Genomic DNA, 26871 nt, shown 5'->3' with positions numbered 1-26871 from the left:
CAAGCGTTCTGGTGTTTGGTTTAGACTGGGTGAGGTGTTCAAGGGTTCTGGTGTTTTGTTTAGACTGAGTGAGGTGTTCAAGGGTTCTGGTGTTTGGTTTAGACTGGGTGGGGTATTTAAGGGTGTTGGGGAGATTTGGTTTAGTCTGGGTGGAGTATTTAAGGGTATTGGGGAGATTTGGTTTAGTCTGTGTGACGTGTTCAAGGGTTCTGGTGTTTGGTTTAGACTGAGTTAGGTGTTCAAGGGTTCTGGTGTTTGGTTTAGACTGGGTGGGGTATTTAAGGGTGTTGGGGAGATTTGGTTTAGTCTCGGAGGGGTATTTAAGGGTGTTGGGGAGATTTGGTTTAAACTGTGTGACGTGTTCAAGGGTTCTGGTGTTTGGTTTAGACTGGGTGGTGTGTTCAAGGGTTCTGGTGTTTGGTTTAGACTGGTTGGGTTATTTAAGGGTGTTGGTGAGATTTGATTTAGACTGGGTGAGGTGTTCAAGAGTTCTGGTGTTTGGTTTAGACTGGGTGAGGTACTTAAGGCTGTTGGGGAGATTTGGGTCAGACTGAGTGAGGTGTTCAAGGGTTCTGGTTTTTGGTTTAGACTGGTTGGGTTATTTAAGGGGGTTGGGGAGATTTGGTTCAGACTGGGTGAAGTGTTCATGGGTTCTGGTGTTTGGTTTAGACTGGGTGAGGTGTTCAAGGGTTCTGGTATTTGGTTTAGACTGGGTGGTGTATTTAAGGGTGTTGGGGAGATTTGTTTCAGACTGTGTGAGATGTTCAATGGTTCTGGTGTTTGGTTTAGACTGGGTGGGGTATTTAAGGGTGTTGGGGAGATTTTGTTTAGTCTGGTTGGGGTATTTAAGGGTTTTGGGGAGATTTGGTTTAGTCTGTGTGTGGTGTTCAAGGTTTCTGGTTTTTGGTTTAGACTGGTTGGGTTATTTAAGGGGGTTGGGGAGATTTGGTTCAGACTGGGTGAAGTGTTCATGGGTTCTGGTGTTTGGTTTAGACTGGGTGAGGTGTTCAAGGGTTCTGGTGTTTGGTTTAGTCTGTGTGAGGTGTTCAAGGGTTCTGGTGTTTGGTTTAGACTGAGTGGTGTATTTAAGGGTGTTGGGGAGATTTGGTTCAGACTGGGTGAGGTGTTCAAGGGTTCTGGTGTTTGGTTTAGACTGGGTGGGGTATTTAAGGGTGTTGGGGAGATTTGGTTTAGTCTGGTTGGGGTATTTAAGGGTATTGGGGAGATTTGGTTTAGTCTGTGTGAGGTGTTCAAGGGTTCTGGTGTTTTGTTTAGACTGGGTGGGGTATTTAAGTGTGTTGGGGAGATTTGGTTTAGACTGAGTGAGGTGTTCAAGGGTTCTGGTGTTTGGTTTAGACTGGGTGGTGTATTTAATGATTTTGGGGAGATTGGGTTTAGTCTGGGTTAGATGTTCAAGGGTTCTGGTGTTTGGTTTAGACTGGGTGAGGTGTTCAAAGGTTCTGGTGTTTGGTTTAGACTGGGTGAGGTGTTCAAGGGTTCTGCTGTTTGGTTTAGACTGGGTGGGTTATTTAAGGGTGTTGGGGAGATTTGGTTTAGACTGTGAGGTGTTCAAGGGTTCTGGTGTTTGGTTTAGACTGAGTGAGGTGTTCAAGGGTTCTGGTGTTTGGTTTAGACTGGGTGGGGTATTTAAAGGTGTTGGGGTGATTTGGTTTAGACTGGGTGGTGTATTTAAGGATTTTGGGGAGATTTGGTTTATTCTGGGTGAGGTGTTCAAGGGTTCTGGTGTTTGGTTTAGACTGGGTGAGGTGTTCAAGGGTTCTGGTGTTTGGTTTAGACTGGATGTGGTGTTCAAGGGTGTTGGTGTTTGGTTTAGACTGGGTGAGGTGTTCAAGGGTTCTGGTGTTTGGTTTAGACTGAGTGAGGTGTTCAAGGGTTCTGGTGTTCGGTTTAGACTGGGTGGGGTATTTAAGGGTGTTGGGGAGATTTGGTTTAGTCTGGGTGGGGTATTTAAGGGTATTGGGGAGATTTGGTTTAAACTGTGTGAGGTGTTCAAGGGTTCTGGTGTTTGGTTTAGACTGGATGGTGTGTTCATGGGTTCTGGTGTTTGGTTTAGACTGAGTGAGGTGTTCAATGGTTCTGGTGTTTGGTTTAGACTGGTTGGGTTATTTAAGGGTGTTGGGGAGATTTGATTTAGACTGGGTGAGGTGTTCAAGAGTTCTGGTGTTTGGTTTAGACTGGGTGGGGTATTTAAGGGTGTTGGGCAGATTTGATTTAGACTGGGTGAGGTGTTCAAGGGTTCTGGTGTTTGGTTTAGACTGGGTGGGGTATTTAAGGGTGTTGGGCAGATTTGGTTCAGACTGGGTGAGGTGTTCAAGGGTTCTGGTGTTTGGTTTAGACTGGGTTAGGTGTTCCAAGGGTTCTGGTGTTTGGTTTAGACTGGATGAGGTGTTCAAGGGTTCTGGTGTTTGGTTTAGACAGGGTAGTGTATTTAAGGGTGTTGGTGAGATTTGGTATAGTCTGGCTGGGGTATGTAAGGGTATTGGGGAGATTTGGTTGAGACTGGGTGAGGTGTTCAAGGGTTCTGGTGTTTGGTTCAGACTGGGTGGATATTTATGGTTGAGATGTTTTTTTGAGGCTGGTGTGGCATTTAATGGTGTGGGGATATTTCATTTTGACTGGGGGTATTTACAGTTGTGAGGGGGGTTTGTTTGGATTGGTGTATTATTTATGGGTCTGAGGGTTTGGTTTGGGGAATAGTAATATTGTTTAAGCGTGTGAGAGTTCTGTTTGGGGTTATTGTAGATTGTTTAAGGGTGTGGGGGTTTGGTTTGGGAATAGTGAACGGTGTTTAAGGGCATCTGTTATTTGAGCATGTGGGGCGTTCAGTTTGGAATTGGTGCGTTTGAGGGGATGTGGGGGATGTGTACTGGGTGGGCATTTAAACAATATAGAGAGTACACATGTGCCATTGTGTGCAACGAGCTCTCTCTGTGCTGGGACAGTGCAAGCTGAGATTGTGTTGCGTCTGTGCCTGGCTCCACCTGATGTGACTAGGGTAGAGCTCGGCAGCAGCCGCACCATTCGGAGCGCGTACAAATGAAGATCCCAGGTGCACTCTCCCACTTTGTGTTCTCAGTCAGCTGTAGGCACGGGCCATCTGTCTGTCTCGTGCTGATCAGTCATTTGTGCTTATCTTCAACTCAGGCCATCCGCTCGCTGACCATGTATCCATTGCCACTGCGGAACGGGAGGGAGGCGAGAATTCTCTACGGCTTTGGCGACGGGATTTGTAATCGCCTGGATGAGAAACTGGCCGAATACTACGCTGAGCATGGTAGGTATATGGAAACCATCGTCATCTCCTCAAATATTCTCAGCCCATAAGACACGACCTACCGCGCGTATTTGTACAGATGCACCACAGAAAGCACCCTATCGGGATGCAGCATGGCTTGGTACATCTAGTCCACCCAATTTTATTTCAGAGGTTCATTTTATTATCAAAGTGTGTACACAGAATACAACTCTGACAACCACCTTCTCCAGATAGTCATGAAATACAGAAAAACCATGGAAGTTGTTGAGGCTCCCTCCTCACAAAAAAGAAAAAGAAAGAGAACTCGCAAAATCCCCAAACCGCCCAACCTCTCCCTCGCAATAAAACGAACAGATCGCCCACCCGGACACAGCAGCCAGAACATCAAACCTCTGACCCCCAGGCTCCTCCATTACTTTTACAGGTCTCCCCCGCAATCTGAAGGTAGAACGTTCCTATGGAACTGTTTGTAAGCCGAAATGTCGTAAAGCGAAGAAACAATTACCATTAATTTATATGGGAAACATTTTTGAGCGTCCCCAAAAAAAATAACCTACCAAATCAAACCAAATAACACATAAATCCTAAAATAACACGAACATACAGTAAAAGCAGGAATGATATGATAGATACACAGCCTATATAAAGTAGAAATATTGTATGTACTGTGTAGTTTCACTTATCAAAATCAGGAAGACAACGAGCCAAAGTCGATTTGGAGGGAAAAAATCAGCACGTACACACATGCGCAAACAACTACCTGCACAAGGTTTCACGGTCATTGTAGTGTTTCTCAGGGTAAACACACGTATAAAGCAGGCGTCTTTTTTTCTTAAAAGCGAAAATCCTCTTTGGTTAGTGAAAACAGGTACTAATGTAGGTCTTTCGTGACAGCGTGTTGTCGTAAAGTGAACGTTTGAAAAACGGGGGGACACACCTGTACTTGTATTTGGAATTTGCTGTGGTGTGTTGGCACGACATTGAACAAAAAACCTAAAGTATTAAAATTCTAAGAGCTATGCTGGCTGGAGTCAGGGCTTTCTGCTTTGAATCATGATAGGGTCATCCATGCCAAACAGGTCAAAGGGTAGAGGCCCGACTAGAAGTGGTTCACCAGTCCTCCGGGCTCAGGGCTAACAACCCAGACTGGTAAAATAAAATTGTTGTTACGGACACAGCAGAAAAATGCCCTAAACGCCAGCGAGCAACAGCCATTTCATGATGATTAAAGTTATAATGTAAAAAGAATTTATAGGTTAAAGTACAGGTATGGAATAAAGTTTGCATAAGAACATAAATATTATTTTGTAATGTTGGCAGCATTATAAAAAGTGGTTTAAAATGTTTACTGAAGTAATAGATAGAGGGGGTGGTGAGGGGAGCTAGCTAGAATTGTTGCTCAGATTATCTGCTTGGAAGGAAGGAGCTTTTAAGAGAAACCGCAGAGAGTTGTGGACGCAGCTCGTCACATCCTCAAACCCAGACCCCCTTCCACGGACTCTGTCTGTACTTCTCGCTGACTGGGTAAAGCAGCCAGCCTAATCAGAAACCTCCCACCCACCCTGCACGTTCTCACTTCGCCCCACTCTAAGAAGATACAAAAGCCTGAAAGCGTGTACCACCAGCTCAAAAACAACTTCTACCCCACGGTTATCAAATTATTGAATGGTTTCCTTGTCCAATAAAATGGACTCTTAACCTCACAATCTATCTCATTCTGACCCATACACTTTATTGTGTGCCCTTCCTGCACCTTCTCCGTAACTGTAACACATAAATCTGCTTGTTTTCCCTTCTACTATCTGAATGTAATGAAAAGATCTGTGTGGGCGGCCACTGTACCCTGGTACGGGTGACGAATATAAACTTATTTATAGTTTACAAAGCCATGCCGACTGTCCCTAATCAGGCCAGGCCTTTTCCAAATCTGTATAAGTCTAGTCCCTAAGAAAATCCAACAACAACTTCCCTGCCACTGTCAGTCCCTTGCCTGGTTGGACTGCCCACCAACTGTTTCAAGAAGGCCTCTTGGATGCACCAAAGAAATGCTATCCCATCTGAGCCTCTTGTACGAAGGAAGTCGCAGCCAAAATTGGGCAAGTTAAAGTCGCCCAATGGTAACAATCCTGATGATCTTCCATAATTGGCCTAATTCCTCTACCTCCTGGTGGCTCCTGTCTGATCAGCAAAGGGGAGTGTTAGGGTGTTTTTGGGGTTAGTAAATATCACAAGTAACCTCAGTTACCTATCTTCAAATCTGAATATGGACTGTAGATTAAATTTAAAATGCAGCTCTGAACAACGAGTTCCTAAGAGCCGTGAATCACAGTTAATGCTGATTAAAATGCATTTAAGTATATGCAGCGTGGGTGTGAAACGGGAGGGGTGAAAGGTATGTGTAGTTCAAAGAAAGCATTGTGGATGCATTGTAAATATGGAATTGTCCTTTGATCTTTAGCACGTAAAGTGTCGTGTAGCGTTGGGTGGAGCAGGCCTCTTCCTCCGAAAGGGTCTCAATATGATGCCTGCGATGTCTCATTTTGTCGAATAAAGAGCTTGCCTCATATCTACCAGCTAAGTCTCTCAGCTAAGACTTTATGTGCGCAACGACAGGAAGGGAGGCAAAGAGGGCAGGATTGTGTGCTGGAGCATGTACTTTCCTATGAGATATGGGACGTTTGCCTTCATGGGTGAGTGTAAGCTCAGGAATACAAGATGGACTGGTGTCAGACCCAGAGGTGAGAACTAGGTCCTGTTGAAAATAAAAAGATTAGCTCTGGTTTTAAGATGAGCTTTACTTTTCACAATGTACATCGAAACATAAAAATGGACGACAGGCAGTCTGAGTATGCGCTGGGGGCAGCCCGCAAGTGTCGCCAGGCTTCCAGCGCCAACATAGCGCACCCACAACTCTCTATCCCTAACCTGCAAGTCTTTGGCTTGTGGGGGAAAATCAGAGGAAACGCGGGTGGAAAAGGGTTTCACAGACGGTGGCGGGAATTGAACCTGGGTTGCTGGCTCCGTAATAGCCGTCACGTTTAGTGTGCTGTTGATGAGGTCAGCAGGGGCACATCTGTAGATCCGCGGTTGACCTGGGGCACCCCCGTGAGCGGGTAGAGTCGCCGTCTCTTGGCGCCAGAGGCCCCAGGTTCGATCCCGCCCTCCGGTGCTGTCTGTGTGGAGTGTGCCGGTTCTCCCCTGTGACCACGTGAGTACCCGTGGGTTCTCTTCGGTTTTCTCCCACATCCCTGAATCACTGAGAGCTTCATCAATTAGTTAGCCGGAGAACCATAGACCCTGGGTGAAGATTGGGGAAACGGGTGCTCAATGGTCGGTGTTGAAGGGCTGGTTTCTGTGTTGAAGGACTCTGTAAGGGTCGACTTTGGAGAAAGAGATGATCCAACCATTCCAACATGCAGCTGATGTCCGTGGTCACTGTCCCCTTCTTCAGCCCCTTACTCCTAGCTTCTGTCTTCATCTCCCCCTCCCACCACCTTCCCTCACCTAGCACTCCCTCTAGCTTCTGCCCCCTTCCTTTCCACTTTCCGGAGAAGGGTCTCGGTGCTGCCTGACCTGCTGAGTTCCTCCACTACTTTGTGGGTGTATCCGTTACACCTCAGGATTTGGGGGTGACACCTCCCGGTGCTGTCTCACATCTTCAGTGACCTGGATTCAATCCCAGCCTCTGGCACGTGGGTTTCCGTCATCCAGTCATAGAGACACTTAGAGACAGGTCGTTCAGCTCACTGAATCTGTGGTGACCGTCAGCCACCGCCTAACCCCGGATACTATTCCGGGCCCACGGACTGGTAGGGAGGGAGGGGCAATTAACCCGCCAAAGCCCCCCCCCCCCCCCCCCCATCAGAGCGCCAGAGGTCGGGTTCGAACCTCCTGGCCTCCAGAGGCTACGATACAGCTGCTCTGGATGTTTCCTCCACCTCCCAAAGGTAATTGGCCGCTGTAAACCGGAACAGCACGGTCAGCACAACGCTTCACGGTACCAGCGACCCGGGCTCAATTCCCGCTGCTGCCTGTACGTTCAAACCTGTGACCCTGTGGGTTTCCTACAGGTGCTCGGGTTTCCTCCCAAGGTCCAACGATGTAGCGGTTGGTAGGTTAATAGGTCATTGTAAGTTGTCCCGTGATCTCGGTTGGGGCTAAAACAGAGGTGTGAGTGGCATGGCTTGAAGGGCCTATTGTGCACTGTATCTCCATACGGCCTGGCTCCAGAGTCGTCACAGAGGCTGCCAGAGTAAAGTTGTAAACAACATCAAACTGCCTTAGGGACCCCGGCTCCGGATTTACTCCCGAGGCCTTTCCCATGGAGCAGAGGTTTAATATCATAGTTTTCCTTCTCCTAGGCGGGCTGCTGTCCAAGGCTGACGAGCCCCGCCTGCCCGAAGCAACTGGTTTCGAGGGCCTTTCCCCCTGCTCCTGTCAGTAGAAACGGTTCCGCCGGACCTAGTAGCCAAGCCACACGTAAAGGCCAAGAGTTGGACTGGGTTGTCAGAGGCTGTTAGAGTCGCACGCCATTTGGAGCACTTTATAGGTAGTGGGAGCTTATCCCCACTACCACCCCCTTAGGAACCTGATAATCGAATACACCTCTATCAACTCCCCTCTCACCCTCCCTCGCTCCAAAGAGAAAAGCCCTGGCTCACTCAGCCCTTCCTCATAAGACATGCTCTCTAATCCAGGCAGCTTCCTGTTAAATCTCCTCTATCCTTCCTATAATGAGGAGACCAGAACCGAGCACAATACTCCGTGTGGTCCAGCCAGGGTTTTATTGAGCTGCAACTTTGAAAGGAAATCTGGAAATTATTTAACGTGTACGCAGAGACTAAGAGGTGAGATGAGTCTAATCAAAAGTTATTGCAGTGTATGAGCGACAAAGGGTTCTGGTCTGCTTGGTTCCAGGTAGAGACATCCCCATCCATTACGCCTGCGCCCCAGTTCCCATGAACACAGCGTGGGCTCAGAGGAAGAGGACACCGAGCACTGGGTCGCCCACGAAGGCAGCAGGCTGCTGGGCGGCGGAGAGCGTGTCTGAGGAGGAGGACCCGGTGGAGCAAAGACCTTCCCCTTCAGTGAGTGCGTGGGCTGGCCTGGCCAGATGGGCGATCGGCGGCAACACCGGCGTAGGCATGTTCTCTTGCTCGGGGGAGGTGCCGGAGGTCGGTGAGATAGTGCACGATTGTCGGGTGACTGATACAGCTGGAACAGTACACTCTTAATTTCTGGAGAAACGTCAGCAAGCCAGGCAGCATCATTCAGTGTCATCGACTATATCTGGTGTTTCCACTGGGGCGTCGTCTCCATCACTGAGACCCGGTGTAGACTGGGGGACAGTTTGGTCGAGCACCTTCACTCCGTCCGGTGGAAGAGACTCGATCTCCTGCTGTTCCCACTCCCCCCACCCCCATTTCACTTTGGCTTCCCATTCCCATTCTGTCATGTCTGACCTCGGCCGTAGTGAGGCCAAACTCGGGTTGGAGGATTCCGCCTGAGTAGCCCCCAGCGTGACGCATTAACGTAGATTTCTCTAACTTTTCAGTAATTTTTCCATTCCCCATTCTAGCTCTTCTCTCACCCCTTCTCCTCAGCTGCCCATCGCCTCCCTCCGGTACCCCTCCTCCCTCCCTTCCTCCCTTGGTCTATTCTCCTATCAGATTCCTCCTCCTTCCACCAATCACCTCCCAGCTTCTCACTCCCCTCTCCCTCTCTCCCACCTGCCAGCTGGTACTCCTTCCCCTGCCCCCAGCATCTTATCCCGTCTTCAGCCCCCTTCCTTTCCAGTCCTGTTGAAGGGGCTTGGCTCAGAACATCACCTGTTCATTCCCCTCCATAGCAGTTCACTGCGTTCCTCCGGAATTTTATGTGCCTATGTAGCGATGCAGTGCAGACCTCCGAGCCACTCCACCCCATCGATCCCTGACAAACCCGATTAACCCTAACCTAATCACGGGGCAATTTACCCTTCCGGGTCCTCCTTGCACTGTGGGAGGAGAATGGAGGACGTGGAGAAAGACCGCACATTCCCCCCGGGGAGGACTCCTTACACTCTACGGTGCCTGAATTGAACCCTGAGTTCCAGAACGCGCCCCCTCACCCCCGAGCTACAGAACCGGGGTGCCCACTTTGTGTGTGTCGTTCAAGATTTCCAGCTTCTGCGAGATCCCTTGTGTTTCCGATGCAGCGAGTTGGGGAGGGAGCCACTCGGTACTGCACGCTAACCCTCGCCTGTCCTCTGCCCTTGCAGAAAAGGAGGCGCCCGGAGAACCGCGAGGAGCAAGATTACAAGCCGCAGAAGCGCTCGGGAGGGTACGCGCTCCTTCTGACCTTCTACAGAGAGGCCAAGGCAAGTGAGGAGGCCGGCATGCGCGGCGTCGCTGGCGCAGGTTTATAGAACCGCGAGGGGTGAAACCTGGTCAGGTGGAGAGTCACCAAAACGAGAGAGTCCCAAACGGTAGGGCAGAGATTGAAAAAGGCAACTTCCCCACACGCGCTGGGTGGTGGGTACGTGGAACGCGTTGCCAGAAGGTTGCTGAAGAAGACACTCAGACAGGGACCTGGACAGGAAAGATTTAGACCAGGGCTTCCCGATCTGGGGGTCCACAGACTCTTTGCTTAACGGAATTGGTCCGTGGCATAAAAATGGTCAGGAATCCCTGGTTTAGAGGGATCTGGGCCAAAAGCAGGCACGTGAGACCAGTTCAGATAGGCACCTTGGTCAGCATGGGTGGATGGGCCGAGTGGCCTGCTTCTGCGCTGTATAGGTTCTGTGCAATGGCAAAGCACCACCGTGGTTGGAGTAAGGGGAGCGGCACGCAAAATGCTGGAGGAATTCAGCAGGTCAGGCAGCATCCGTAGATGGGGATAAACAGTCGGATGTTTCAGGACGGGGAAGGAAGGGGGCAGAAGCTAAAATAAGAAGGTGGGGGGGGGTGTTTAGTACAAGCTGGCAGGTGGTAGGTGCGACCAGGTGGGGCAGAGGAGATGACATGAGAAGCTGGGAGCTGATTGGTGGAAAGGGTAAAAGGCTGAAGAAAAAGGCATCTGATTGGAGAGGAGATTGGACCATGGGAGAAAGGAAAGGAGGAGGGGCACCAGAGGGAGGTGAGGGCAAGAGAAAGGGAAAGAGGGGAGCCAGAATGAGGGTTGGAAAAAGAGACGGGGAGGAGGGAGAAATTACGGGAAGTTAGGGAAATCGACGTTCATGCCGTCGGGTTGGAGACTACCCTGATGGAGTGGGATGTTGGTCCTCATCATGGTGCAGCAGAGGAGGTGTGAGAGGCTGGAGAGTTTTCCAGTGAAAGGTGTGACGGCGAGGCAGGACGTGTGGGTGGAATGGAACCACTGGCGTGTAGTAGAGGGGCCGAGCGGCCTGACTGCATTGCAAGCATGTTGTTTCTGTGCTGTGTAGCTGTGTGACTGAACCCTGTCCGAATCTGCCTGACCACGAGCTTCTCTCCCTCTCCCTCTCCCTCTCCCTCTCCCTCTCCCTCTCCCTCTCCCTCTCCCTCTCCCTCTCCCTCTCCCTCTCCCTCTCCCTCTCCCTCTCCCTCTCCCTCTCCCTCTCCCTCTCCCTCTCCCTCTCCCTCTCCCTCTCCCTCTCCCTCTCCCTCTCCCTCTCCCTCTCCCTCTCCCTCTCCCTCTCCCTCTCCCTCTCCCTCTCCCTCTCTGTCCTGATCCGTGCAGAAGCCGGGTTATCGAGGTTTCATGACGAAGGGAGAACTGCAGAGGAAAGCCCAGCCGCTGTGCAGGATATCCTTTACTCACGTGAGTTGCGCCGAACCCCCCTCCCCAGCGTTACCGCAGCGCCTCCCACTCACACCCCTCCTGCCCGCCCTCAACTCGTTCCCAGAATCGGAGTCGCTGACGTTTGTCATGAAATCTTACAGCGGTAAGGCATTAAGAAAGAACGCCAAGTTACAATGAAAGCTCAGGCAGTGCAACAGCGGAATAGCGAGGTTGTGTTTGCAGGTTCATGGAGCATTCAGAACTCTGATGGCGGACAGGACGAAGCTGTTCCTAAAATATTGAGTCAGGCTCCCGTACCTCCTCCCCGATGGTAGCATTGAGAAGAGGGCATGACCCGGGTGGTGGGGGCCGTTCAGGAGGCACCGTCCCTTGAAGGTGTCCTCGATGGTGGGTAGGGGTGAGCCCGTGATGGAGCTGGCTGTGTCTGCAACCCCCCCCCCCCCCCACAGCCCCCTTGCGCTTCTGTGCATTGGAGCCGCCACGCCAGGCAGTGATTCAGCCGGTCAGAACACCCTCCACGGTGCACCTGTAGAAATTCACAGGCGCCTGTGCAGAACGGTGCACCCTTTTGCAAATGGTTCCGCATTTGCAAATTGTGCAGAAACGGTGAGGTAGTGTTCGTGGGTCCTGGGGACGTAGAAAAATCTGACGGCGGAGGGGGGCAGAAGCTGTTCCTAAAACGTCTTCACGCTCTGATTCCGGTTTATGTACCAAGCGTGCACTAACGTACGGTGGAATGCGCTGTTTGCGCTAACAACCAAAACGACCTAAGGATGGGCTGGGGGCAAGTATCGCCAACATAGCAAAGCCTCCTTCCTGATTTTATTTTGCGATACAGTGCGGAATAGGCCCTCCCAGCAATCCTCCGATTCAATCCTAGCCTAATCACGGGGCAATTTAGCCTAATCACGGGGCAATTTAGCCTACCCGGCAGGCCTTTGCACCGTGGGAGGAAATCGGAGGGAAACCCCATGCATTCCACGGGGTGGATCGTTCGGACTCCTTACAGAGGTCATCGTGCTGACCTGTGTCCTGGGTGCTGAGGTGAGACGCGCAGACACACAGAGGGATGTTTACACCTGCTCGCAACTCCCTAACTCCCCACCCGAGACTGGACCCCTCCTTATGACGCAGGGGGCCAGGGTCCTTCTTCCTGAAGCGCCACGGAGGAAGCTCCAGGACTCGCGGACAGGCATTGACACGGCCAGTCCCTCGCACTGATCCTCAGTTTAACTAGTCTTTCGTCAGTTCTGTCTGTGCCTTGCTTGTAAGCTGTTTTTTTTTTAAACAGTTTAAAGCAAGCTACCGGTACAATGCATGGTCGTCAATCAGCGCTCTAATCCAGAAGGACCTCGTGATAAAGACCGGGTTCCCCGCCAGGTAGGACGAGGTGTCGGGGCAGTGATCATTCCTCTTTGATTCTGGTCCATAATGTTCTGACCTCTGGACCCATCAGTTTTTTAATACTCCTCGTCCTTGTGGTCCGATTCTCTTTCTCACTTCGACAGTGCTGTAAGGTTTCTCGGCCCTGGCTCCAGCTCCTTTGGTGTCCCTGCCCTCTCCCTTCCGAAACAACTCTTCTGTTTCTTCCCTCTCCTCCACATCTTTTTCCAAGTGTCCTCTGATTCTGTTCCCTCCTCTCCCTGTCACCTTCTACCCGATCCGTCCCGCTCTCTTCCCCCCATGATGCCTCACTTACCTCCCTCAACCCTCCCCACTCTCCCAGACATTTCACTGCAAGCCCTTGGCCTTCTCTGTCTCTTCCCTTCCCACCTGCCACTCCGCCTCCCCACCTCCATGTACCCTGCTCCCTCTCCTTTCAACATGCCCCTGCTCCCACCCCATTCCACTTCTTCTCCCCTCCTCCCTCATCCCCTTCTCCCTCATCCCCTCATCCCTCATCCCTCCTCCCTCCTCCTTCCTCCCCTCCTCCCTCCTCCCTTCCTCCCCTTCTTCCTCCTCCCCTTCCACACACTCCCCTTCTCCCCACCTCTCTCCACTCCCTCTCCTTCTCACCCCTTCCACCCTTCTCCCCTGCTCCCTTTCTCCCCCTCCCCTTCTTCCCATTCCCCTTTCACCTGCCCCCTCCCCATCCCCTCCTGTCTTCCCCTCCCCTCCTCACCCCTCCCCTCTCCCTCCTCCCCCTCACCCTCCACTTCACCCTCCTAACCCATCCCCCTCCCTCCAACGTTTCCCCCTCCCCTTTCCCCGCTCAACCCTTCTCTCATCCCCTTTTCTTCCCTGTCCCTCTCCCTTCCTCTCCTCCCACTTCCCCCTCCCCCTCCACTCCATCCCCTTCCACCCTCCCCCCTCAACCTCTCTCATCCCTCCCTCTCCCTCTCTCTCCTCTTCCACCTCCCCCTCCCCTTCCACCTCCCCCTCCCCTTCACCCTCATTCCCCCTTCACTTGTCTCCAACCCTCCCCTCCTAACCCAACCCCCTTCCCACCTCCACCTCACTCCAACCCCTCCCCTTCCTCCCCTCCCACTTCCCCCTCCCCCTCCACACCCCTACCCTCTCCACACCCCTTCCCCCTCCACTTCTCTCCATCCCCCTCCCACCCTCACCCTTTCCCCTCTCAACCTCTCATCCCCTCCCCTTCCTCCCTCCTCCTCCTCTTCCTCCCCTCCCCTCTCCTCTTCCACCTCCCCCTCTAATTCACCCTCCCTCATTCCCCCTTCACTTGCCTCCAAACCTCCCCCTCCTAACCCATCCCCCCTCCAACCCTTCCTCCCCTATCACTTACCCCTCCCCCTCAACACCCCTTCCTCCTCCACTCCTCCAACCCCCTTCCACCCTCCCCTTTCCCCCTCTCAACCTCTTTCATCCCCTTGCTCCCTCTTCCTCCTCCTCCCCTCCCCCTCCCACCTCCCTCCAACCCCCCCCTCCTCCCCACCACCATCCCCCTCCCCCTCCCCTTTCCCTCGTTCAACTCCTCTCTCATCCCCTTCCTCACTCTCCCCTTTCCCTCTCCCCTTTCCCTCTCCCCTTTCCCTCTCCCCTTTCCCTCTCCCCTTTCCCTCTCCCCTTTCCCTCTCCCCTTTCCCTCTCCCCTTTCCCTCTCCCCTTTCCCTCTCCCCTTTCCCTCTCCCCTTTCCCTCTCCCCTTTCCCTCTCCCCTTTCCCCCTCCCTTCCCCCTCCCCTTGCCTCCAACACTCCCCTCCTAACCCACCTCTACCTCCCTCCAACCCCTCCTGTTCCACCTCCATTCCTCCCCTCCCAGTTCCCCATCCCCCTCCCCTCCACACACTTCTCTCTCTCATCCCCTCTTCATCCCCTCCCCTCCCGCTTCCTCCCTCCCCCTTCCTCCCTCTCCCTACTCCCCCGCCCCCATCCATCACCTTCCCCTTCTTCTACCCCACCATTTCCCCCTCCCCTTCACTTGCCTCCAGCCCTCCCCTCCTAATCCATCACCCCTCACACGTCCACCTCCCTCCAACCCCTCCCATTTCCCCTTCCTCCCCTCCCACTTCCCTTTCCCCATCACCCCTCTTCTCCCCCTTCCATCACCCCTCTTCTCCCCCTTCCATCACCCCTCTTCTCCCCCTTCCATCACCCCTCCTCCCCCTTCCATCATCCCTCCTCCCCCTTCCATCATCCCTCCTCCCCTCCTCTTCCCCTCTCACCCCTCCCCTCCCCTGCTGCCCCACCTCCCCCTCACCCCAACCCCCTCTCCCCATCCCCCTTTCTCTCTCCACTTCCCCTTCCATCTTTCCGCCTACCCCATTCCCTCCTCTGCTTGCCCCCTCCTCAGCCCCCACTTATGTGTACCCAGCCCACTGATTGACAGAAATACCCACTCAAACGTTGGCGGGCTCCCAGCCCCATGTCAAATGGGGAAACGGTTGGTTGCTTTGTCAGTGTGTTTAATAATACCTCTGTCAAATGCTTTGGAAATGTAAGTGTGTTAAATATTGGATTGGATCAGGCCCTTCAGCCCACAATGTCTGTGCTAACCACAAACTGCAGGTCTCATTATCCATGCTCTATACCTTTCTGTCCCCTGCCTGTTCGCATCTCTGTCTAAAAGCCTCTTAGACATTCTTCTCATGTCTGCTTCCACTCTGTAGTAGCACTTTCCAGCCGCCAGACTCTGCGCGAGGACCCCCCACTCTGTGTAAACGTAGCAATTGACTCGTACGGTGCCTGCCCTTTCGCGGTAGATATTTTTTGGCCCTGGGAGAAAGGTAGCGGCTGCCTTCTCTACTCGCTCCTCTCGTAATCTTACAAAGGTCCCCTCGGCCTCAGATCTCCAGAGGAACCAACTCAAGTTTGAAAATCAGTTTATTATCACTGACATATGTTGTGAAATGTGTTGTTTGGTGGCAGCAGCACTGTGTAAAACATTAAATATACCAAAGGCACTATAAGAAACATATAAAATAATTAATGCAAAAAATAGTGAGGTGGTGTTCATGGGTTAATGGACCACTCAGAAATCAGATGGCAGAGGGGAAGAAGTTGTTCCTGAATCGTTGAGTGTGTGTCTTCAGGCTCCTGTACCTCCTCCCTGATGGCAGAGGGGAAGAAGCTGTTCCTGAATCGTTGAGTGTGTGTCTTCAGGCTCCTGTACCTCCTCCCTGATGGCAGAGGGGAAGAAGCTGTTCCTGAATCGTTGAGTGTGTGCCTTCAGGCTCCTGTACCTCCTCCCTGATGGCAGAGGGGAAGAAGCTGTTCCTGAATCGTTGACTGTGTGCCTTCAGGCTCCTGTACCTCCTCCCTGATGGCAGAGGGGAAGAAGCTGTTTCTGAATCGTTGAGTGTGTGTCTTCAGGCTCCTGTACCTCCTCCCTGATGGCAGAGGGGAAGAAGCTGTTCCTGAATCGTTGAGTGTGTGTCTTCAGGCTCCTGTACCTCCTCCCTGATGGCAGAGGGGAAGAAGCTGTTCCTGAATCGTTGACTGTGTGCCTTCAGGCTCCTGTACCTCCTCCCTGATGGCAGAGGGGAAGAAGCTGTTCCTGAATCGTTGAGTGTGTGCCTTCAGGCTCCTGTACCTCCTCCCTGATGGCAGAGGGGAAGAAGCTGTTCCTGAATCGCTGAGTGTGTGTCTTCAGGCTCCTGTACCTCCTCCCTGATGGCAGAGGGGAAGAAGCTGTTCCTGAATCGTTGACTGTGTGCCTTCAGGCTCCTGTACCTCCTCCCTGATGGTAGCAATGAGAAGAGGGCACGTCCTGGTGATGGGGGTCCTTAATGATGGACGCCGCCTTTTTGAAGCATCGCCTCTTGGAGATATCCTGGATGCTTGGCAGGCTAGTGCCCGCCATGGAGCTGGCTGAGTTTACAGCCGTCTGCAGCTTTTCCCGATCCTGCGCAGTGGCCCCTCCGCTCCAGACGCTGATGCGACCAGAGGCTCAGTTTAACGTCGGAGAATGCTTTCAAGAAGGAGCGAGATAGGTATCTTATGGATAGGGGAATCAAGGGATATGGGGACAAGGCAGGAACCGGGAATTGATAGTAGATGATCAGCCATGATCTCAGAATGGCGGTGCAGGCTCGAAGGGCCGAATGGTCTACTTCTGCACAAATTGTCTATAATGTGTACGGTACACAGCCTGAAGCTCTTACTCCTCACGAACATCCACGAAACAAGAAACCCCCCCCCCTCCCATAGAATGAATGATAGAAACAGCGAAGACCCCCACTCCTCTTTCCTTCACACAGGCAGCAACAAAAGCATCGACACCCCCTTCGTGCCCACAAAAGCACAGACTCTCCCCCCCCAGCAGAAAGAGACCCCAATCCAAAGTCCAAAAGCTACAGTCCATAATGCTGGCCGCAGTATACCTGTAGAAATCTGCTGGAGTTTTTAACGACATATCAAACCTCCTCAAACTCCTAATGAACCTTTCCTTGTGGCATATATTCCCACAAATCGACAGCTCCCTGGTAAATTTTTTCTGCGCCCTGTCTCAAAGCCTCCACATCCTTCCTGTAATGGGAAACCAGAACTACGTACGAACATGCTGGGTTAGTGTTAAAAATCACGTTTATTTCGTTACTTTATGCTGTAATGATTGCCTCCGTGAGGCTGTGGGGCTGGGATGTTTCATCGATAATCGTCTAGCTGGATTCTGTAATTCCACAGGAAGGGTGAAGGGGGTCACGTTTCTGTTCCCTGCATGGACCAGGACTGTTGTGTCAGTTCTTATACACTCAGTGGCCGCTTTATAAGGTGCAGGAGGGGAGCCTGGCGTGATCTTCTGCTGCTGTAGCCCATCCCCTTCGAGGCCTGGCGTGTGGTGCGTTCAGAGATGCTCTTCTGCACACCGTTGTTGTAACACGGTCATTCGAGTTACCGTCACCTTCCTGTCAGCTTGAACCAGTCATTCTTCTCTGACCTCTCCCATTAACAGGGCGTTTTTCACCCACAGAACTGCCGCTTTTTATTTCTCGCACCATTTTGTTTTGATGCTTTTTGTTTCTCGCACCATTCCCTGTAAGACTCCAGAGACTGTCGTGCGTGAAAATCCCGGGCGATCAGCAGTTTCTGAGATACACAAACCACCTCGTCTGGTAGCGACAATCGTTCCACCGTCAAAGTCACTCAGGTCACATTTCTTCCCCCATTCTGACGTTTGATCTGAACAACAACTGACCCTCTTGAACCCTGTGTGGTTTTATGCTTTGAATTTCTGCCACGTGGTTGGGTGTTTGGATGTTTTCATTAACAAGGCGGGTGTGCTTAATAAACTGGCCACGGAGCCCGTGCCTGTCAGTGCGCTGATAATCCGTCACGGGTTCCTGCCGTCGGCCTGCTCCATGGGCAACCCCGCGTTTCCACGGTAACTGTCTGAGAATGTGTAATCAAGAAGAATAAACGGACCTTTTTTAACTCCCCGAAGCCTGACCGCGTGGGAAGCTGGCAGAGGCGAGGTGAGGGTGCGAGCCGTTTCCCTCACTGGGCAGACGCTCTGTGACCACGGAGGTGCATTGCATTTGGGGGTGTGCTCGCCCGCCCTGCTCAGACATCAGAGCAGAGTTAGGCCATTTGGCCCGTCGAGTCTGTTCCCTCTCAACCCCATTCTCCTACCTTCTCCCCCAACCTTTGATGCCTTCGATTCCTATTCTAAAGGAATGTCCTCCTATACTGAGTCGGATCCTGGACTCCATCACTATAAGAAACATCCTCTATCCAGGCCTATGATAGGTTTCAATGAGATTCCACCCTTATTTTTGTAAACCCCAGCACGTACAGGCCCAGAGCCATCAAATGCTCCTCCTACATTAACCCTTTCACCCCCGGGAGCATTCCCACGAACCTTCTCTGGGCCCTCTCCAATGCCAGCACGTCCTTTCTTACATAAAGGCCCCCAAACTGCTCCCCTGTCCGTGCCATATCCAGCTCAGGGTCCTGCCCTCTGCCACGGTCTCTCTAGAGTTTGCAAGCCCTGCCCCATGTTGTGACCGGGTGGGTTTCCTCCCACGTCCCTGTTTTCAAACCCTTGATCCCTCCTTCCCCCAGCCTCTGCAGCACTCTGAGCTGTTCCAATTCCAGCCGTCTGGGCGCATGTGATTTTATTTACTTGGTTACCTGGGCCTTGAGACACAGAATTGGGCCCTTCGGCCCATCGAACTTGTTCTGCCATTTGATTCGGGATGATTATTTTTCAACCCCAATCTTGCACCTTCTCCTTGTAACCCTTAACCTCCTTACTAAATCAAAAAAGATCAAAGTTCAAAGTAAGTTTATTATCAAAGTGCATTGACGTCACCATATACAACCTTGAGATTAATTTTAATATAGAAACATAAAAACCTACAGCACAATACAGGCCCTTCGGCCCACAAAGCTGTGCCGAACATGTCCTTACCTGAGAAATTACCCAGGGTTACCCATAGCCCACTATTTTTCTAAGCTCCAGGTAGCCATCCAAGAGTCTAAAAACTAAATTAGCGAAGTAACAAAATCAGTCGAACTAACGCATCCAAGCAAAGTTAGCGTTCCAATAGCGTAACTAAGCGGTCAAACTAAATTAGCGATCAATTAAAAAATTCACCCCGTGGCTTACTGGGCTCAATTGAACTAAGTGTGAAGATGCAACACAGTCGTTCACTTCCACCACGTCCCAACAGATTGCCAGAATAAACCCCCCACAGTAAACAATTCAGACAGCAAATGGCTCCTACACCATTTCTAAAGGGGTGTCCTTTTATTCTGAGGCTATGCTTTCAGATCCTAGACTCTCCTACTGATGGAAATATCCCCTCCACATCCATTCTATCCAGGCCGTTTAGGCCTCGAGCGCAGGAGTACCCCCACTCCCACTCTCTGCCCCTGTGTCCCATTGCCCTGCGGAGAGCGACGGGTGGCATTTCCTCCCGCGACTCAGCAAACCAGGCGGATTGACAGGGACGTTACCGGGAGTGGAAGGCCAGAGAGACTGTTTTCCCCAGAGCAAAGGAGACTGAGGGTGACCTGATAGAGGTTTATAAAATTGTGAGGTGGGTGGCCTCGATCTTTCTCCCCAGGGCAGGGGAGACTAAATTGTCACGTGTACTGCGCTACGTTGAGAAACGTTTGGTTGCGTGCCACCCAAACAAACCATTCCATATAGACATCGAGGTACCAGAAAGATTTGAGTTTGTTTATAGTTATTCTTCAGCACTCAAGTATAAAGGAGAATGAAATGATTGTTACTCCAGATCCGATTCGGCATAAAAAAACACAAAGAAACAATAAATACAAAAACAATGGAATAAAACAGAATAAAAACTGAGTGTGGCCGTAGATACTGTACATAAAATACAATCAGCCTATGTGTAGCTACATCTTTAGCTCTAGATAAAGTGGCACCAGTATCTGTACACACAGCGACTCCGACAGGAAATTACAAAGTGCTAAGGTCACTCTCAGCAAGAGAAGTTCTTCTAGGTGGGCAACAGGGCCTGTGAAAATGCCGTAGGGTAGACGTACAAGGTCATGGTCATAAAACACTGCAACGCAGGCCCTTCGGCCCATCTAGTCCATACCGAACCATTAATCTGCCTAGTCTCATCGCCCTCCAACCCCTCCCATCCGCGTACCCCTCCATTAACTCTTAAATGTTGAAATCCTCCACTTGTCCTGGCAGCTCATTCTACCCTCAGAGTGGAGTAGTTCCTCTGAACATTTCACCTTTCACCCTTAACCCATGACCTCACCCAGCCTCTGGGGAAAAGAAAGCCTAACTTCAACATAACATCCCATCTGTACCCGATACATTGATTTATGAAGACCAATGTGCCAGTAGTTTTCTCTACGACCCAATCTGCCTGTGATCAGAGCCCCACTCCTCACTCTGTAAGACCTACCCTGGTTGGCCCTCCTGAAGTGCAACAATTCACGCTTGTCTGCATTAAATTCCATCCGCCATATTTCAGCTCCTTTTTCCCAGCTGGTCCAGATCCCTCTGCAAGCTCTGTTGGTCTTCCTCGCTGTCCACTACACCCCCGATCTCGGTGGCATGCGCTAAATTTGCCGATCCAGTTAACCACATTATCATCCAGACCATTGACAAACAACAACAGACCCAGCGCCGGTCACTGTGGCACACCGCTAGTCACGAGCCCCCAGAGGTCTGCCATCTCTCCCAAATTTGCGAAATGCAGACTGTCGGGTGGTCGAGAATATAATCCCTTCGTTCCTTTCTTATTCCTCAATCCTACCCTGGATAGGGTGGTGAAGAAAGCTTTTGGTACGCTGGCCTTTATAAATCAGAGCATTGAGTATAGGAGTTGGGATGTAATGTTAAATTTGTACAAGGCATTGGTGAGGCCGAATTTGGAGTATTGTGTACAGTTCTGGTCACCGAATTATAGGAAAGATGTCAACAAAATAGAGAGAGTACAGAGGAGATTTACTAGAATGTTACCTGGGTTTCAGCACCTAAGTTACAGGGAAAGGTTGAACAAGTTAGGTCTTTATTCTTTGGAGTGTTGAAGGTTGAGGGGGGAACTTGATAGAGGTATTTAAAATTATAAGGGGGATAGACAGAGTTGACATGGATAGGCTTTTTCCATTGAGAGTAGGGGAGATTCAAACAAGAGGACATGAGTTGAGAGTTAGGGGGCAAAAGTTTAAGGGTAACACGAGGGGGAACTTCTTTACTCAGAGAGTGGTAGCTGTGTGGAACGAGCTTCCAGTAGAAGTGGTAGAGACAGGTTCGGTATTGTCATTTAAAGTAAAATTGGATAGGTATATGGCCAGGAAAGGAACGGAGGGTTATGGGCTGAGTGCGGGCCGGTGGGACTAGGTGAGAGTAAGCGTTCAGCACGGACTAGAAGGGCCGAGATGGCCTGTTTCCGTGCTGTAATTGTTATATGGTTACCCATAAGGCCTCTTTAGACGAGCTCTCCAGTCTGTCCTGACTGAGCACTGCCGTGACATTTTCCATGACTAGTCACGCCACCTCTCTCCTGTTAACCCTTTCCACTCTGTCGCATCTAAAGCACCCGAATCCCAGAATATTGAGCTGTCAGACCTGCCCCTCCTGCAACAGAGTCTCACGAGGGGTTTTTGCACACAGATGATGGTGTGTATACAGAACGATTTAAATCAAAACATGCACACGAAATGCTGGAGGAACTCAGCAAGTCAGGATCGATGAAGGGTCTCGGCCCAAAACATCGACTGTTCACTCTTTTCCATAGGTGCTGCCTGGCCTGCTGAGTTCCTCCAGCATTTATGTGTGTGTGTGTGTGTCTGTGTTACTCTGGCTTTGCAACACTTGCAGTTAGAAAAACATTTGGTCGGGTACAGAGATGGGAAAGTTTTAGAGGGAAATAGGCCGAACGCAGGCCGATAAGACCAGAGAGCAAGGTTGGCTTGAGGGAGTGGAACTGAAGGGCCTGTTTTTGTGCTGCCTCGCTCCGTGACTAAGTGGCTTTCCTTCCACCCGGCTCTCTCAGATTCACCCTGACCGAGAAAGGCCTGAAGCTGGGCGAGAAGCTGAACGCGGAGCACTTGGAGGAGGAGCGCCTGGAGGAGGCGCGGGGACGGGCGGCCGGAACGGCGCAGCCCGCCGCCGCCGCCAGGGAACGCGAAGAGGCCCAGCCCCCAGCGACCCCGGCAGCCGAGTAAGCACCAACGACCGACCCCGGGTGATACTGTCCGTGAGTGCTATGTGATGGATGCTACGCGTAATCAACTTCTCTACCGGCTCGTGTTTGCCGCTGGGCAGCTTCCAGTGTGGGAGCAATGAACCGGGGTGCACAGAAAGAGAGGGGTATTCTGCAGGTAGAAGACCCGGTCGACTCACCACATGATCGACTGGGCATATTCTTGCAGTCACTCCAACGCAGTTCGTATTCTTTTCATTTCCCCTCTCTTGGTTGTCAGTTAGCGCGGCAGCGAAATGCTGTTACAGAGCCAGCGCCAGGTTCAATCTCCACCGCCACCTGTAAGGAGTTTGCACGTTCTCCCCGCGGGTGCTCCGGTGTCCTCCCACAGTCCACACACATGCGGTTTAGGGCTGGTAGCTTGCGGGCATGCTGTGATGGCGCCCGGAAGTGTAGCGGTCAGCACAAACGTCTCGCAGTGCCAACGATCACTGATCGGGTTTCGATGCCCGCTGCCATTCTATACGGAGTCTGCACATTCTCCCCACGACTGAGTGGGTTCCCTCCGGCATCCCAAAGGCATACCAGTTAGTAGGTTAATTGATCGACACACACAAAGTGCTGGAGGAACTCAGCTGGCCAGGAAAAAAGTACAATCGACGTTTCGGGCCGGGCTGGAGAAAAGAATGCTGAGGAGTGTGGTTAAAAGGTGGGGAGAGTGGAGAGAGAAACACAAGGCGACAGGTGAAACCGGGAGGGGGAGGGATGAAGCAAAGAGCTGGGAAGTCGATTGGTGAAAGCGACAGAAGGCCATGGAAGAAAGAAGAAGGGGATGAGGAGCACCAGAGGGAGGCGATGGGCAGGCAAGGAGAGAGGGAAAAGGGGATGGGAAATGGTGAAGGGCATTTATGTGAAGTTTGAGAAATCAATGTTCATGCCATCAGGCTGGAGTCTACCCAAACGGAATATGAGGTGGTGTTCCTCCAACCTGAATGTGGCCTCATCACAACAGTGGAGGAGGCCAAGCTTGGACATATGGGAATGGGAAGTGGAATTAAAATGGGTGGCCACGGGGAGATCCCGCTTGTTCTGGCGGACGGAGTGTAAATGCTCAGCGAAGCGGTTTTCACCAATCAACTTCCCAGCTCTTTACTTCATCCCTTCCACCCTGCTTTTTCTCTCCAGCCCTGCTGAAGGACAATGCTCCTTTCCACAGGTGCTGCCTGGCCTGCTGAGTTCCTCCAGCACGTCGCGTGTCTTGCTCCGATTACCAGCGTCTGCAGAGTTTCTCTTGTTTGAGGTTCATTGATCACATGGGGGTAATTGGGCAGCAAGGGCCCGTTGGGCTGGAAGGGCCTTTTACCAAGCTGTATCTCTAAATAAATTTAAAAATATAAACCAACTAGGTGCTGCTATCTGCGAGATATATGGTGGATATTAAAGTTCTTTCCCTGAGTGCAGAGAAGTCCAAAACTAGGGGATGTAGGCATAGGCTGCGTGAGGAAAGATTTTAAAAGGGACTTGGGGCAATCTTTTCCCTGCAGAAGGTAGTGAGAATATGGAAGGAGTGGTTGAGCAGGTACGGAACTGTGCAAAAGTCTTCGGCGCACACACACACACACATACGTATACAGTCTAAGACGTTTGCACAGTGTCAACGTGGAGCGGAGAGTGAGTTTGGAAATCTGGTGGGAGCAGAGGATGTTGGGAATGGGAGGGCAGAGAGCGGGAGTGGTGTGGGACTGGTGGCAGAGAAGGAGTGCCAGGGTTGAGTGACCTGGGTGCAGACCCACCCAGCCCTGAGACACCAGGCAAGGTCATTTGATTCCGAACAATTAGTTTGTTGATCATTATGGAATGTATCTCCGATGTTTCCCTCTCCCTTCCCCTTTTCCCAGCCATGATTTCCCCTCTCCCTGCTCCCTTCCTACTCAGTCTACAACAGAGACCCAGATCAGAATCAGGTTTATCATCACTCACATATGTCATGAAATTAGTACAGTGCAGTACATAAAATTACTACAGTACTGTGCAAAAGTCTTGAGCTGCTTAGCTACATACATACGTGCCTAAGACTTTTGCACCTTACTGTATATTAGCATCATTAGCAGGGAAATCAGACCTGGGAAATGAATGTACAAGGGTATACGTGCTATCGTAGGGACAGAAATGTGGGCAGAGGGGGTGGGGTGGCCCTGTTGGTGAGGAATGAGATTCAGTCCTTTGCAAGGGGGGACATAGGGTCAGGAGAAGTAGAGTCTGTGTGGATAGAACTGAGGAACAGTAAGGGCAAAAGGACCCAAATGGGTGTTGTCTACAGGCCACCAAACAGTAGCATGGATATTGGGTGCAAGTTGAATAGGGAGTTAACATTGGCATGTGGCAAAGGTAATGTCGCAGTAGTTATGGGGGATTTCAACATGCAGGTGAACTGGGAGAATCAGGTTGGTGCTGGACCACAGGATAGGGAGTTTGTAGCGTGCCTACGGGATGCGTTCTTGGAACAGCTTGTACGAGAGCTGACCAGGGACAAGACTATTCTGGATTTAGTGTTATGTAATGAACAGGATTTGATAAGCGATCTCGCAGTAAAGGAGCCATTAGGAGGTAGTGATCACAATATGATAAGCTTTTATCTGCAATTTGAGAAGGATAAGGGCAGCTCGGAGGTGTCAGTGTTGCAGATGAACAGGGGAAACTATGGAGCCATGAGGGAGGAGCTGGCCAAAGTTGACTGGATGGATAGCCTAGCAGAAAAGACAGTGGAATAATGCACAAGGTGCAAAATCAGTTCATCCCCCAGAGAAGGAAGGATTCAAAGGGGGGAAAGGGGCCACAGTGGTTGACAAAGGAAGTCAGAGATTGCATAGCATTAAAAAAAAGGAAGTATGACAGAGCTAAGGTGAGTGGGAGGACAGATGATTGGGAAGTGTTTAAGGAACAACAGAACTTAACTGAAAAGACAATATGGGGAGAAAAAATGAGGTACGAACGCAAGCTAGCCAAGAATATAAAGGAAGATAGCAAAAGCTTTTTTAGGTATGTGAAGAGAAAGAAGATAGTTAAGAACAACGTTGGGCCCTTGAAGAATGAATTGGATGAAATTGTTATGGGAAACAGAGAAATGGCAGAAGAATTTAATGAGTACTTTAGATCTGTTTTCACTAAGGAAGACACAAGCAATCTCCCAGATGACAAAGTTCCACATGGAAGGTTAGTTAAGAAGGTTCAGTCGTTAGGTATTAACGCTGGAGTAATAAAATGGATTCAACAGTGGCTAGATGGGAGATGCCAGAGAGTAGTGGTGGATAATTGTTTATCGGGATGGAGGCCAGTGACTAGCGGGGTGCCTCAGGGATCTGTTTTGGGCCCAATGTTGTTTGTAATATACATAAATGATCTGGATGATGGGGTGGTAAATTGGATTAGTAAGTATGCTGATGATACTAAGGTAGGAGGTGTTGTGGATAATGAGGTGGGTTTTCAAAGCTTGCAGGGAGATTTATGCCAGTTAGAAGAATGGGCTGAACGTTGGCAGATGGAGTTTAATGCTGAGAAGTGTGAGGTTCTACATTTTGGCAGGAATAATCCAAATAGAACATACAGTGTAAATGGTAGGGCATTGAGGAATGCAGTGGAACAGAGAGATCTAGGAATAACAGTGCATAGTTCCCTGAAGGTGGAGTCTCATGTAGATAGGGTGGTGAAGAAGGCTTTTGGAACGCTGGCCTTTATAAATCAGAGCATTGAGTACAGAAGTTGGGATGTAATGTTAAAATTGTACAAGGCATTGGTAAGGCCAAATTTGGAATATTGTGTACAGTTCTGGTCACCGAATTATAGGAAAGATATCAATAAATTAGAGAGAGTGCAGAGATGATTTACTAGGGTGTTACCTGGGTTTCAGCACTTAAGTTACAGAGAAAGGTTGAACAAGTTAGGTCTCTATTCATTGGAGCGTAGAAGATTGAGGGGGGATTTGATCGAGGTATTTAAAATGTTGAGAGGGATAGATAGAGTTGACATGAATAGGCTGTTTCCATTGAGAGTAGGGGAGATTCAAACGAGAGGACATGATTTGAGAGTTAGGGGGCAAAAGTTTAAGGGAAACACAAGGGGGTATTTCTTTACTCAGAGAGTGATAGCTGTGTGGAATGAGCTTCCTGTAGAAGTAGTAGAGGCCAGTTCAGTTGTGTCATTTAAGGTAAAATTGGATAGGTATATGGACAAGAAAGGAGTGGAGGGTTATGGGCTGAGTGCGGGTAGGTGGGACTAGATGAGATTAAGAGTTCGGCACGGACTAGGAGGGCCGGAATGGCCTGTTTCCGTGCTGTGATTGTTATATGGTTATATGTATGGATGGGCCAAGGACATAGGGTAACAGAGGAAATGAAACAGATTGACATTCGGAAGGAAACGGTGATGAGAAGACTGATGGGACTGAAGGCTGACAAATCCCCAAGTCCAGATGGTCTGCACCCTAGGGTACTAAAGGAGGTGGCCCTGGAAATTGCAGATGCATTGGTAATCATTTTCCAATGTTCCTTAGATTCAGGATCAGTCCCTGAGGATTGGAGAATGGCTAATGTTATCCCACTTTTTAAGAAAGGAGGGAGGAGAAAACAGAACTATCGACCTGTCAGCCTGACATCGGTGGTGGGGAAGATGCTAGAGTCCATTATTAAGGATGAAATAGTGGCATATCTAGATAGCAGTGATAGGATTGGGCCGAACCAGCATGGATTTACCAAGGGTAAATCATGCTTGACTAATCTGTTGGAGTTTTTCGAGGATGTA

The 26871-nt window shown here is 50.7% G+C and overlaps 1 protein-coding gene across 8 annotated transcripts in view; it reads left to right on the top strand.

Annotated features, from left to right (window-relative positions):
- The window catches only part of mus81 (MUS81 structure-specific endonuclease subunit), a 202677-nt gene that overhangs the window by 137706 nt on the left and 38100 nt on the right, over positions 1 to 26871 (top strand). For 6 of the 8 annotated variants that reach the window (XM_073031287.1, XM_073031285.1, XM_073031284.1 and 3 more), the window contains exons 3-8: positions 3166 to 3299; positions 8199 to 8364; positions 9537 to 9635; positions 10976 to 11056; positions 12330 to 12418; positions 21925 to 22092. In XM_073031287.1, the coding sequence (XP_072887388.1) occupies positions 3166 to 3299; positions 8199 to 8364; positions 9537 to 9635; positions 10976 to 11056; positions 12330 to 12418; positions 21925 to 22092 (737 nt within the window). Of the gene's footprint in view, positions 1 to 3165; positions 3300 to 5812; positions 6016 to 8194; positions 8365 to 9536; positions 9636 to 10975; positions 11057 to 12329; positions 12419 to 21924; positions 22093 to 26871 lie in introns of those variants that run through there. The other 2 variants (XM_073031291.1, XM_073031290.1) reach the window with 2 other exon arrangements.

Source organism: Hemitrygon akajei, chromosome 28, assembly GCF_048418815.1.
Source record: "Hemitrygon akajei chromosome 28, sHemAka1.3, whole genome shotgun sequence".
NCBI lineage: Eukaryota > Metazoa > Chordata > Chondrichthyes > Myliobatiformes > Dasyatidae > Hemitrygon > Hemitrygon akajei.
Note: the sequence above shows the minus strand (reverse complement) of the source record. Positions and strands in the feature narration are given on the sequence as shown.